This window comes from Triticum dicoccoides, chromosome 6B, assembly GCF_002162155.2.
Source record: "Triticum dicoccoides isolate Atlit2015 ecotype Zavitan chromosome 6B, WEW_v2.0, whole genome shotgun sequence".
NCBI lineage: Eukaryota > Viridiplantae > Streptophyta > Magnoliopsida > Poales > Poaceae > Triticum > Triticum dicoccoides.
In genome coordinates this window covers 248,368,307-248,382,261 of record NC_041391.1, presented here as the reverse complement: position 1 = coordinate 248,382,261, position 13,955 = coordinate 248,368,307, and the positions used below count along the sequence as shown (strand labels likewise).

The following is a 13,955-nucleotide window of genomic DNA, read 5'->3' as shown; positions in this document are numbered from 1 at the left end:
GAAGCTTTTGTTGATCGAGTTGTAAACTTAAGTCCGATGGTGACCTGATACTCTTGCTTTGTTTTTCTGCATGCTATTTCCTCATTAATCCTATGCACGCATGCTGAATTACATCAGTCACCATATTTCATCATGCATTTCAAATTCTTCATTCTATATGTTACATGCGTGTATGAATTACAAGATATAGGGGAGTTTCTCCATGATTCTACTCTTCAAATGTGCATTGCTTCAACAACATATACCTCACTATGCACATCTTCAGGGGGAGTTCTTCTATATCTTGCAATCAAATTCCTCAATGTTGAGTACTTTCAATTCATATGTTTATTCCTGTTGAAAACATAACCTATACTGTCATCAATCACCAAAAAGGGGGAGATTGTAAGTGCATCTCGTGCCCCTTAGTGATTTTGGTGTACTGAAGACTTATAGGTTAAGGGACTAATATGTTTGTGAGTGTACACAGGCTCTATAAGTCAATGAGAAGTTTGATATTTACAGTGAAAGTCGACCCCTAAAAACGAATGTCTTCGGCTGAAGACTTTGGTTCTCCTGAAGACTTTGAAAGTGAAGAAATTGGTGTGACCATGAAGACTCAATATTCATGCATGGAATTTGAAGCGTGAAGACTTTTGTTTTCGTAGTTTCATTTTCTCTTTCTTGAGTCATAGGAAACACCGTACTGTTAAAGGGGGTCGAGGTAATACTAAGGAAACAGATTTCCAAGTGATGGTCATCTCAAAATCCTACACCTACCCAATCCTTCGAGTGAAGCCATTGGAAATCTCATATCAGTTCAGTCAATTTCTTCAGTGATAGATACGAAGATCTTCTGGTCTCTGAGGAATTTGTTCTGACTGAGGAGTTAGGAATTCGCTAGTGCGGATTGCCTACACAGTGAGGAACATGATAGCCTTGAGGAATTTGAACCTCAAAATATCCGACCATTGCTGAGCCGTGCGCCAACTGTTCCAAAATATCCTACCACCTAATGGTCATATCTGCCAAGGGCATTTATGTCTTATCATGTCGGGCTGCTCCCTAGGCTATAAATAGTCGCCCCCTACAACCACTAGCTGGTTGGCTGCTCCGAGAGAAACTAACACTTATCATTTGAGAGCATCCCATCCTCGGAGGACTTTGACCGAAAATCATCGAGTGAGGAAAACCCAAATCCCAAACCCAAACCTACAAACCCCAAAGTGATTGAGCATCACTGAAGAGATTGTTCCTATGTGGAACCGACGCTTGTTACCTTTGAGGACTGTGTATCCTCCAGACGGTTAGGCGTCATGGTCTGAGCATCCAAGAGGAATTGTGGATTGCCAAGTGACCAAGTCTGTGAAGATTTGGACGTCACATGTGAAGACTTGCCACTATTGTTGGGCGAGGTCTGTGTGATCTTAGCTCAAGGAGAATATGGTGAGGACTGTGTGTCCTCGAGTTTAAATACTCAGCTGCTCCAACGAGACGTACAACTGTCACAACAGTTGGAACTGGTCTACCAAATCATTGTCTTCACCAAGCCAACTGGTTCTATTTCCTCAACCCTTCCATTTCCTCATTATGTGTTGATGAACCTGATCATTACTGCTTGAAGATATTGATTGAAGACATTCTCTATTTCCTCAATCCTAATTCTTCAGTCTGTTTGTCTTCATCCTACTTATCCTGTGTTTACGCTTTCTGTACTTTGTGTTTGTCTTTCATTTCATCATGATGAGTATGATGTTACTCTGTTTTGCTTATACCTGAGTACTTATTCCGCTGCAAGTAGTTCTTCGCTTACGAATTTCCTCACCCTGAAATTCCTTAGTGAAGAATTCATAAAAATCGCCTATTCACCCCTCCCCCCCTCTAGTCGACGTAATGCATTTTCAGATTTGATAGATCATTTATGTTTCATTATATTTGATCACTTGTTGTTTGGAAGACTTCTGCGCTTGATGCAACAACCAATCTTGAACCTTGAATGGATATTCCATCTTCTGGCCAATCCATTTGGTCGTGCTTTCAGAATGCTTTAGGAAGTACTTGTTGAGTTTGACGAAAGTGTACTTGTGTATTGCGGTCACCGGCAAGGAACGGACACCCTTCAACACATTGTTGAAGCATTCCACCATGTTGCTTGTCATGTCCCCATACCGCATAGCTCCTTCATCATAAGCACGTGACCACTTTTGTTTATCCGGCTCGTGCCTAAGCAAAAATTCTTTCCCCCCTTTGTTCTTCTCCAAAGCCTTGAGAAGTTTGTCATATCGGCTTTTGAATGTGTCGGTGTTGAATGCAACACAAACAAGGGTAAAAGTTTGCAACAAAGTGTCTCATGCACCAACGGTGTTGAAGCTTTGGAAGACAGAGAATATCAACTTCTATTGCTTTTAGAATCCCATGATGGCGATCCGATATAATTCATACCTCTCGCTTGCCTATAACCTTGGTTCTCACATGCCCCATGAACCACTCCCAATTATCATTGTGCTCCGAAGGCACCAAGGCAAATGCCACCGGCAACACGTTATCATTTAAAGAGTGGACCATCGCCACCATCAATGTGCCCTTGTATTTGCCGGTCAAGAATGTACCATCTATAGACAAGACCGGGCGACAATACTTGAATGCCTCAATGCATTGTCCAAAGCTCCAGAAGGCACGACGAAACACACCGTCGGTTGACTCCACCCGATGGCACATTCCCGGGTTTTGATGAGCAATGGTTGCCAACATCTTGGGCCGAATGTTATATACAGCCTCATAATCACCATGCAACATCCTAATAGCGTTTGCCTTCACCATCCATGCCTTCCCATACTTGACCGGGTATCTGAATAGTTCCTCAATCGAAGACATGAGAAACTTGACCTTCATGGTTGGATCATGTGTTATTTGATTCAACAATTTGTATCCTAGATACTCAGACGTGAGTTGACGGTGTCCTTTGCTTCGGTCCGCCTTGTCCGGGGGTACGCACGTGTGAGTGCCAACATGAATCTTCAACACCCATTGCCCGGTTTCTTTGATTTTTCTACAGTGGACCATCCATTTGCAACCTTCTTGGTCACTTTTGACTGTGTACCGAACTTCTTGATTTGAATGAGCAACAACAAACGGCCTATGGTTCCTAATGGCATAGTCACACAACCATATCTTGAACTCTACCAAAGAACTAAACTTGATGCCTTTCTTCAAATGTGCATTCTCATCCTCATTTTCTGGCCGAGGATCACTGAATTTGGGGCACGGTATTGGCTCAGACAACCCGAATCTCAGCCCACCGTCAACAACGGCGTTGTTCGCAAGACTCACATCCCTAAACAACGGCAGCTCTCTTACCTTGTCGGTCACTGAAACGTCTTCAATGTATCTACTTTTCCAAACACTTTTGCCCTTGTTTTGGACTCTAACTTGCATGATTTGAATGAAACTAACCCAGACTGACGTTGTTTTCAGCAGAACTGCCATGGTGTTATTTATTGTGCAGAAAAGAAAAGTTCTTGGAATGACCTGAAAATCCACGGAGATAACTTTTGGAAAATATAAAAATACTGGCAAAAGAATCAAGGCCAGGGGCCCACACCCTGTCCACGAGGGTGGGGGGCGCGCCCCCTCCCCCTGGGCGCACCCCCCTGTCTCGTGGGCCCCCTGATTCTCCACCGACCTCAACTCCAACTCTATATATTTTGTTTCATGGAGAAAAAAATCGGAGAGAAAGTTTCATTGTGTTTTACGATACGGAGCCGCCGCCAAGCCCTAATCTCTCTCGGGAGGGCTGATTTGGAGTCCGTTCGGGGCTCCGGAGAGGGGGATTCGTCGTCGTCGTCATCATCAACCATCCTCCATCACCAATTTCATGATGCTCACATTCGTGCGTGAGTAATTCCATCGTAGGCTTGATGGACGGTGATGGGTTGGATGAGATTTACCATGTAATCAAGTTAGTTTTGTTAGGGTTTGATCCCTAGTATCCACTATGTTGTGAGATTGATGTTGCTATGCCTTTGCTATACTTAATGCTTGTCACTAGGGCCCGAGTGCCATGATTTCAGATCTGAACCCGTTATGTTTTCATGAATATATGTGAGTTCTTGATCCTATCTTGCAAGTCTATAGTCACCTATTATGTGTTATGATCTGACAACCCCGAAGTGACAATAATCGGGATACTTCTCGGTGATGACCGTAGTTTGAGGAGTTCATGTATTCACTAAGTGCTAATGATTTGGTCCGGTTCTCTATTAAATGGAGGCCTTAATATCCCTTAGTTTCCATTAGGACCCCGCTGCCACGGGAGGGTAGGACAAAAGATGTCATGCAAGTTCTTTTCCATAAGCACGTATGACTATATTCGGAATACATGCCTACATTACATTGATGAATTGGAGCTAGTTCTGTGTCACCCTATGTTATAACTATTACATGAGGAATCGCATCTGACATAATTATCCATCACTGGTCCAATGCCTATGAGCTTTTCACATATTATGCTTTGCTTATTTACTTTTCCGTTGCAACTGTTACAATTACTACAAAACTGCTATCTTTACTTTTGCCACTGTTACCATTACTATCATACTACTTTGCTACTAAATACTTTGCTGCAGATACTAAGTTATCCAGGTGTGGTTGAATTGACAACTCAACTGCTAATACTTGAGAATATTCTTTGGCTCCCCTTTTGTCGAATCAATAAATTTGGGTTGAATACTCTACCCTCGAAAACTGTTGCGATCCCCTATACGTGTGGGTTATCAGTCACCTTCTTGTAGATTTCATTTTCTTGCGCAGTCAACCCATCCTCATCCAATTCTTCCTCCGGGCCCTCGTCATCCGAGTTATACCCACACATACGGTTGTAAGGGAGGGTACGGTCCATGTCTTGTTGCCGCACAATGACATCCAAGTTACCAATTGGATTGTAATGGATCTCTTCATTCTCCGCGTAAGCATCCTCTTGAGCAACAATAGCATCATCATCAACATCGCCACTAGCATCTTCTTCAACTTGAGGAATAGCATCATGATGGAGTACTATGGCGCTAGCATTGATATGATCTTTATTGGGTTGGCTACTTGGTGGTTTGCTAGAACAATTGGGGATATACACCTCGGCACTATCATCATGTATTGGGGAGGATGCATTGCGATTGAGATCAATTTGCAACGGAGGAGGAGGATCAACCTTTGTGGCAAAGATCTCAAGGGACTTGTCTTGTGATGCATCTACTTTTTTCTTGTACATATTCCAATGCAATTGGGAGGTGATGGTCATACTCTTTAATCGAGACTTTACTCCCAATCCAACATCATACCTCCCAATAAGCTTAACCTCGGCATTTGGGTCATTCCAATGTAACACGCTTCTCATTTTAACTACAAGATCATCAAAGCTTGGACTTGTGTCAAAAACCATAGCCTCTTCCCCTTCATCGTCATTTCCAAGCATAAATGTCGTCTTGTCCAAATAATGAACATTTACGAGCTTATGCATCTAAGAAATTGAAAAAAAATCAATCCATATATGTCATCCAACCAACTCAAATGGACAAATTATTTAAATTTTGCACAAATTGGACAAGTAACTACTATTCATACTCAAGTTAACCTAACCATTAACCCTAACCCTAACCATAACCCCCAACATAACAACTATAACCCTAACCCCCAACATAACCACCATAATCCAAACCCTAACCCTAACACTAACCCTAATCCTAACACTAACACTAACACTAACCCTAGTCATAAATGCATCATAAATGTGTCATAAATGCACACAACAAGATCAACACCTAGGGTTTGCAACCAAATGACCAAATACATACAAAACAAAGATCTCAACCAATCAAAATGAGGGGAAATGGGGGAGGTAACCTTGGGTGATGAAAATGCTCCGGATCCACCAGTGAAATCTCAAGCAAATGGAGGGGATCTAGGGGGATTTGTGAGGGGGGAGAGGGGCTGAGCACGGGAAGAAGATGAGTTGGAAAGAAGAGTGGTGGTGGGGCCCACAAACCAGCCCCTCCCCACCTTATCCACCACACAGGACCCTGCCGCCAGAGGTGGTGGTGGTAGGCTTCAGTACCCTACCGCCGTCGCCCCTGGCAGCAGGCCCTTTTCCACATCAGCAAAGGCAAACGACCGTCAGTCGCGTCCAGAGGCCTACCGCCAGGGCCCCTGGCGGTAGGTGGTGCAATCCTACCGCCACAGCCGCTGGCGGTAAGCAAAAGGGTCAAATCCCGAAATATTTCCAGAGGGGGTCAGATCCTGAAATTGTTAGTAAAAAGGGTCAAAACACGAAATTTTGCCTCACAGTGAGAGGCCACGAGCAGTGTGCACGTGGGGTTGATCGGGAAGAACGTGAGATCGGACTGTGGCATTGCCTTGCCTGGGTAATCAACAATTTTTGTTTCTAATAAGGCGCAGTTTTCTCACTTCACTTTACAAGTTCATTTACAAAAAAGAGGGCCTTCTTTTCAAAATACTCCACAAAATAAAATCAATGTATCGAAAGTATTATGGTTTACGAAGCCGGCGTATTTATTTATTTATTTATGAAAATACTAACGCCCGCAGGTGTGGTAGTTTTACAACTCGCTCACACGCGTGGATCACCGTCTAGTCGAGTTTGCACGAATCTTGACACATTGAGGCAGAATTTGCGTGGCACGTAGGACGGGGCTGATGTGTGGGCGTTGAAGAGTTCTTTCGCACGCCCGCAGCACGCGGTTTGCCAGTTGTGTTGTGTGGGCTAACTACTTTCTGCCCACACAACCAACACCTAGTTCACGCGCGTGTGAGCGAACTGATTTTCGCCCACACGACACTCGTACGTTGACGTATGGCAATTGCAGTTACGTGTATGTGGCAACTAGGTCAACTATGATTCGTTGCTAGACGGCAACTGCAGTTGCGCGTACATGGCAACCAGATAAACACATATGGCAACTGTGATTAACCATACATGGCAATTATGGTTGGACCACACGTGGCAACTAGGTAAACACACATGTCAACTACTGTTTGACCATATATGTCAAGTAGTTAATCACACACGACAACTATGGTTTGATTACACGCGGCAACTACCATAAATTAGACATGGCAACTATAGTTAATCAAAACAGATAGAGCTGCCATGAATAACTACATCTGCCATCCCAGATGGCAACTAAATCGTCACCTCACAGGTACCTAACGTAGCTGCGCCAAGACATGTGGGCATTTTTGCTTCGTGCTACACGCACGGGATGAAGATGAATAGTATTTGCTGGTCGTGTGGCACGAAGTAGCTGCGCTCACACGTGTAGGCGCTGCCTCTTGCTCACGCCACACACGGTGTGTGGACGGATGTCTAATATGCCACATGTGTGGGCGTTATCAACGTCCTTTATTTATGTCAAACACATCAAAGTATTTTCTTTTTCTCCAAAAACTCCAAACAAACTGAGCTGACCAAAATGTAGACTGACTGAAAACATCCATGGATAGAATTTATTGATTTACTGCGTTGATGTGGAGTAAGCAAATTTTCCTTGAACATCACCACAACAGATCCAAGGCATAAGACTAAAAGAAAAAACCAGATGCAAGGCATTTCCTTGAACAAACTAGACGGAGTTCCCAGCTGACCAATTTCGCTTCACTGCGATTTGAGTCCTCCTGCAGAGAGCATTCATGGATACAAAACCTGCCGAAAATTATCTGAAGACGCTGCACAGGCTCTCCCCACTACACCACCTTCCTCAACTGCTGCCAAAGGATACAATGTTGTTTACACGCTGGTCCGCAAACGTCAGCTCTGCTCTACTACGATTGCCTATGCGGCCGAGCTACAACCGGAGAGACCAAATTGCAAAATACGTACTTGGAATAACATCAGATCAAGCTCGAGCTCGAACCGAGCCAAGCCTATCACAGTCCACAACTAAATCCGTCTAAAAGGGTCTGAACCTCATCTAACTAAGAAGAAAATTGAGGAGCATGTTATAAACAAGTTAAGTTATTATTTCATCTCACAAGGAACACAAAACCAGAAACATTACAAATCCCCCACTGTATTGAGATATACCGCCTACAGCCGAACCAATCACCCAAATGAATTAACTTACACAGATGGAATACATACAGACGAGGCGCCCTCCAAAACACCACTGACCTTTTCTGGTATCTATCTTCAGCTCCCGGAGGACGTTGTCGGTACCTTGAAACAGTCGATGTTGCGCAACCTCACAGCCTTCATCATCCCTCCAAAGCTGTAAACAAACACCCGTTCCACATATTAGTCGACAAACTGGAAGCGAATTTTCTCGCAACACATATACAGCATATGCCATCAAAGGAACTATCTGGTACGTCACGAATGGTAAACGTACCGGTCAACGCTTTTCCTTGGCCTATCGGGCTGATCAACGCTAGCTCGTGGTCTGTCAGGATTATCTACACTCTTTCTGCTTTTGTCCCTCCTATCTGCACTGCCTCTTGGTTTATCTCGACGGTCTGTGCTCTTTCTATGATCTATGCTTGGCCTTGTCTTCTCCCTATGGTCTACGCTTTTCCTTGGCTCCTCTGTACCTTCGGGCTCTGTTTGGGTACGGTCCGATGCACCTGAGCTCTCTGGGGATTCATCATTTGGGGGTGGCAGTTTCTCTATGGCTCCAACAAACTTCTTTAGATGCTTAATGTATTCTGGATACAGTTCCAAATTACAGTGGTTTCCTCCTTTAACCCATAGAGGCTCGTACTTTACTTTAGCGAGTTCCCACAATGCCCTCCCATGAGAACAGTCGACAACCTCATCAGCTGTACCCTGAAAGAAGTGATTGTATTACTATCACAAAAATGTGCAGAGGTGTTGCGGTTACTCAGTCAGCTTTCAGTCTTCTACAAAAGAATACCACTGTACATCTTTCTTGTTCTACATCTTGACTAGAATGAATAGCAAAATTTATGAATAATTTGTTAAAGCAACAATGTCACAGATAGTATACAAAATCAACTCATGGTAAAGCTATTCCAGCTAATGGAATAATTGTCACGTGTTTACAGAGTATGCTATATCGATTACCATTTCTTTTTCTCAGTGAATCTGGAGACTTTTGATTGCATTACCATTATAGAGACTTTGGCCAGAAATACAGTGATGGCCCTATGCTCATATTCACATGAGCACTAGCAAGTTCTCAAAAGTCAAAATTCTAGCCATTCCCAAAGGCAACGGTTGGATGATTGATACTGTACTTCGCCATAATCCTATTATGTGATTAATAAACAACCAAATAGCCATTTGCAGACATCTTAAATAATTACACCTGCTTGATATTTTCTCCACTAGTTACTAATCAACATGTCCTCGTGTACAAGTTCACCTATGTAACATTACTAGAATGCAAATATGTGCCCATGCATGAATGGGCAGACAAGGGCATGAGAATGCTAAAGAAAATGTCTAGGCGGATAACACGTATGCCCTGAACATAAAGTCAAAACTGTGTATAAGATTAAGGAGGAAAGGACACTCACATGAATCACTAGAACAGGGCAACTGACTAGTGGAATTTTGTCGATGTTCTGCAGATACAAGACAAATCAGATGCAGCTAAGTACAAAAAAGGACTGAAGAAATGTAATTTAGTTACCTTATATATGTCAAACCAGTATGTATGTTTTACAGGATACATCACTCTTAAACCAGACAAAATTGGACTATGTACAACAACTGCTCTCAAACGAGGCAAACGTGAAGCCAAATCCAAAGTAGGACCACTCCCCACTGATTGGCCATAAAGAATGATATTTTCCTCAGAGGCTGCATAGGTTTCTATGAGACATCTGTAAACAGCCTCTATATCAGCATATGTGTTTTGCTCACTGGGCTGCCATAATAGATAAGAATAAATGATCAGTATTATGCACACTGAGGAGAACACAAGCCAAAAAAAGAAAAGAGAAAATATGTAACCTTTCCAGAAGATTGTCCATAACCAGAGTAGTCATAGCTGCAAAGGAAAGAAAGAACAAAAATATGTTAGTGTTTCGCCAAAACAATCCCAAGAGACATAAGAGAGGTTCATCCAGTGATTTCCATTGTGAAAATAGGTTTCTTCATCGGATGCATCCTGTTAATTGGGGGGCAGCCAGGTGCACGTAGCTCCCGTTTGCGCAGGGTCCGGGGAAGGATCCGACCACTATCTTCCAAGGTACTAATATCACAGGATGACGAAAGAGTGGCGGCAACATGCAACCATGTAAACTGGCAAGGAACACGACTGAAAATGCTATAAAAAATTGGCATATTAATTCGGAAACTAATCAATATGGTGGCTTGTATTGGTGTTGAAAGTTTCCTTTCCTTCTAGACACTTTCCGTTTTTAGTCATCTCAATATATATTTTCACTTTCGTGGAGAAGTTGAAAGGAAGAAGATAGCATAACTAAATAAGCAATCGGAGGATCAGTTTGCTATGTTGCATTTATAGAAGGCCTTGTATCACTACTAATTAGCATGAAGGGCAGCTGAGGCCAGCTGAGGCATAGCCTCATAGCTTATTTATGACCTTCTGCAATTATAGAATGCTGAGTTTGTAGTGATCGTGGTTCATCCACACTTTCCACCTCCCTCTTACACATTTCCAGGAACGCTCTAACAGAAACAGCAGCAATTAGACTAACTTAATTACAATGAACAATCCCGACAGTTCAACTTCAATACGCTGAAGATCTTCCTTTGAAACTAACCTCAATCACAAAATCTCTAGCTCGAATAGAGGTCACAAAAGAAGCTTGGCCCGGCACTGTATAGGGCTGCACTATATTTTTTAAACCGTAATAAAGCAAGGGTATATAGGCATATAGAGTAAATGGAAGTAGTGTTCGTCGTATCTAATCTGGGCACTGAAACCACAGGGGTCATGTCTGGAGTCATATGTGATGTTGAAGTTATATTAGCAATAATGTAAACGCTCAACATTTTTTTAATGCCTTGCGCCAAAACTAGTGACCCCATAAAGGACAAAAGTGCATTCAGAGAACAGACATATAACACAAAGATTAACTAAATATGATAATGTTACAACCATGCTAGGTAAAGAACAAAAATCTTGAGTTTAATAAAAGCAGTGAAGGACAAGACAATCACCCCACCAAAGAATTTTAAATTTGCTAGAGTTTCTACATCAACTGAATGAATCAAGAGTTCTCTCATCAGAAACTCAAACCTCTCGTCATCAACAGATTCATTAGACTAAACCTACCTAGCTAATATTCTCCATCCAATGCATAGGAAGCAACGAGCTAAAACTCCAACGAAAGAAGAAATTTAACCCAAAAAATGGATATATTTAAACAACAATTAGGAAGATGACAGCATTGATCGCTTATTTTGGTATTTACGCTTTTATGAGGGCTGTGCACCGGACACGTGTGCTTGCATAATAATGTTGTGGAATTCATTAAGTATTGATTTCCCGCTTTTTCCTTACTACTCTATTAGTGGAATTTTCTAAAAGTGGTAGCATGTAACACCTAATCTGAACAAATCCATCAAATTTTGGCCAAAAATAGTAACTAATAAAAATCAGGTCTTGGGCCACCTCCATAAAATCACATGAATCATGGATTATCCAATCATAGACAGGCACTTTTAATCCAAATATCCTCCTTACTACCCAAGACTGAACAACTCCCAGATACAGTACTTCTCAGTTCTCACGGCCACCTAAAGCAAGCATTCCCAACAATCTACAAAAACCACAACATAACTCACAATTCAGTAGTAGTTTATTCTGGGATAAGAATTTGAGGAGGAACAAAATAACTAGGCACCCATTAGCAGACGTATCAGTGACAAATGCCGCATCACATGCCAAGATGAAGCCAAGCACCAGCATACACGAGAATGAACGCGCAGATTAGTACTACTAAATGGTTTAATTTAGACTAGAGCTAGCAAATCCAGCACCAGAGAGCAGCACGGCCCCAGTACCAAAACCTGAACCCAATCACGCAATACCGGAAGAGAAGTTGGGATTTTTCGTCCAGTCCAAGAAGCGACCATCCCACTGACACGCAATCCGAACATTTCCACCGAGGAATACCACTTCCGTTCTCTAAAGCCCGGTAAAAAGCGCAGCTTTGATCCAGAGAAACGCGGCATGGGAGATCCAGGGTTACTGCCCGAATCCAGGACCACGGCACCCCCAATCTAAAGTCTAAGCCAATCCGATCCAGCGTGCGTGCGTGCGTACCCCATGAGGTTGACGTTGAGGTGCGCGCTGAGCTCGACGAAGAGCTCGTACATCTGGCCCAGGTCGGCGGCGTTGCCGTGGGAGTAGAGCAGCGTGAGCTTGGCGCCGGTCTGGCGCGCGTACACGGCGACCACGTCCGTGCCCCGCTTGGTCCGCAGCCGCCGCGCCTCCACGTTGGCCCTCCGCGGCACCCCCGTGAGCTCCACCACCACGCTCCCCTCCTCCCCCTTGGCCTCCCCGGCCGCCGCCCCGGCGGCATCGGGCGGCGGCAGGGGCTCGATGCCGTAGGACGGCGGGCTGGGCGGGAAGAAGGCGAAGCGGGCCGCGACCGTCGAGGTGACGCCGCCCATCCCCGCGGGGAGGTGTAGGGCTACGGCTCGGGTGAGGGAGAGGGAGGAGACGGCGAGAGGGGAGGGGGGACGACGATGAGTAGAGGAGGAGGAAGAGGAGCGCGTCGGGTCAGGCGTTTCCGTTGCGCTGGAAGGGAAAGGGGGAGGAGGAGCTGGAAGAGTGAGGAGGGATTTGTGGTCTGGGTGGTTAAGCTCTTGTGGTTTTGCGCAACAGGGATTACCGGCCAGTTGAGTAGACAAGACTGTGGTGGTTGCTGAAAGTTACTGGAACAGAATCTCCAACAAATCCTTACTAAAAAAAGAGTAGTAGTATTACAAACTGAAATTGCTAAGACGATTCTCAAAAAAAGAATTTGCTAAAACTATTTCCATGGTTATTCTTTCACGGTTGACTATAAAATAAGAAGTTCAGAACGGTGTAGTCTAGTAGCCACACACTAATTAGACCTCCCCATCGTGGATATAGTATCATAACTTGGTATATGGTAGAGATCTTATTTATTGTCATACATGACACATAGTGTCATGTCATTTATTATGATACGATATTATAATATATATTCAACTCTTTTTTTTCTTCATTTGATTCTATGACACCTCATAAAAAATGTTTAAGCCAGTTGTAAGAAAGTATCGTAGTAGTATTATGCATGCCAACTAGGCATTTTGATGAGGCGGCACACAATAAAATGAGGAAAGAGAGGATTGAGTGTCACGATATAATAGTGTGTCATGATGTACTAGTATGTGTCATGCATGGCAATAAATAAGGTCATTGTAATACTCTCAAGTTATGATACTATGCCCTACAGAGGTAGTATCATGACATTAGTATCATATTATGGTAGAACATGATACTTCATATTGTGACCGGCCTTCGTGGATATGCATGATACTAGTTATAATACTCCCACTAAGGGAGGTATGAGCCAAAACAAATTGTCAACGTAAATGATTGAAAATACGATAGGCAGCTCTCAAACAATATTCACATACCACTTATATATCTTGAGATTTACAATGCATATTTGTCTGACTGCTAAAAATAACTATCCGGCACAAATGATGGAAAATTCAGAACTAGCATTACAGTCCATCGAAAACGATTGCTATAGTAGCGTTTTGTCTCAGCTCGTGAAGCCTTAATCATAACTAGAAGAACGCCCGTGCGTTGCAACGGGGCCACATTAACTTTAAGAGTTCAATATTACGACATTGACGACCTTTTTTACCATCAAATCCTCACACACACACAGACACACACTCTCCCTCCCTCTTCCTCACTCTCTATCCCCCTCTCCCTCTCTCTCTAACACACACACATATCCATCTTATTGGGTACGGGACCATAATCCATCTA

At 43.3% G+C, this 13,955-nt stretch overlaps 1 protein-coding gene across 1 annotated transcript; it reads right to left on the bottom strand.

Annotated features, from left to right (window-relative positions):
- Window positions 1–7,936: 7,936 nt before the first annotated feature.
- On the bottom strand, window positions 7,937–12,768 carry LOC119322858 (alpha/beta hydrolase domain-containing protein 17C-like). The gene is made up of 6 exons (XM_037596393.1): window positions 12,246–12,768; window positions 9,962–9,998; window positions 9,639–9,875; window positions 9,523–9,570; window positions 8,376–8,809; window positions 7,937–8,255 (listed from the first exon to the last, which is right to left on the bottom strand). The coding sequence occupies exons 1-6, from the start codon at window positions 12,593–12,595 to the stop codon at window positions 8,177–8,179; spliced, it is 1,185 nt and encodes a 394-aa protein (XP_037452290.1). The 5' UTR covers window positions 12,596–12,768; the 3' UTR covers window positions 7,937–8,176.
- Window positions 12,769–13,955: the final 1,187 nt, after the last annotated feature.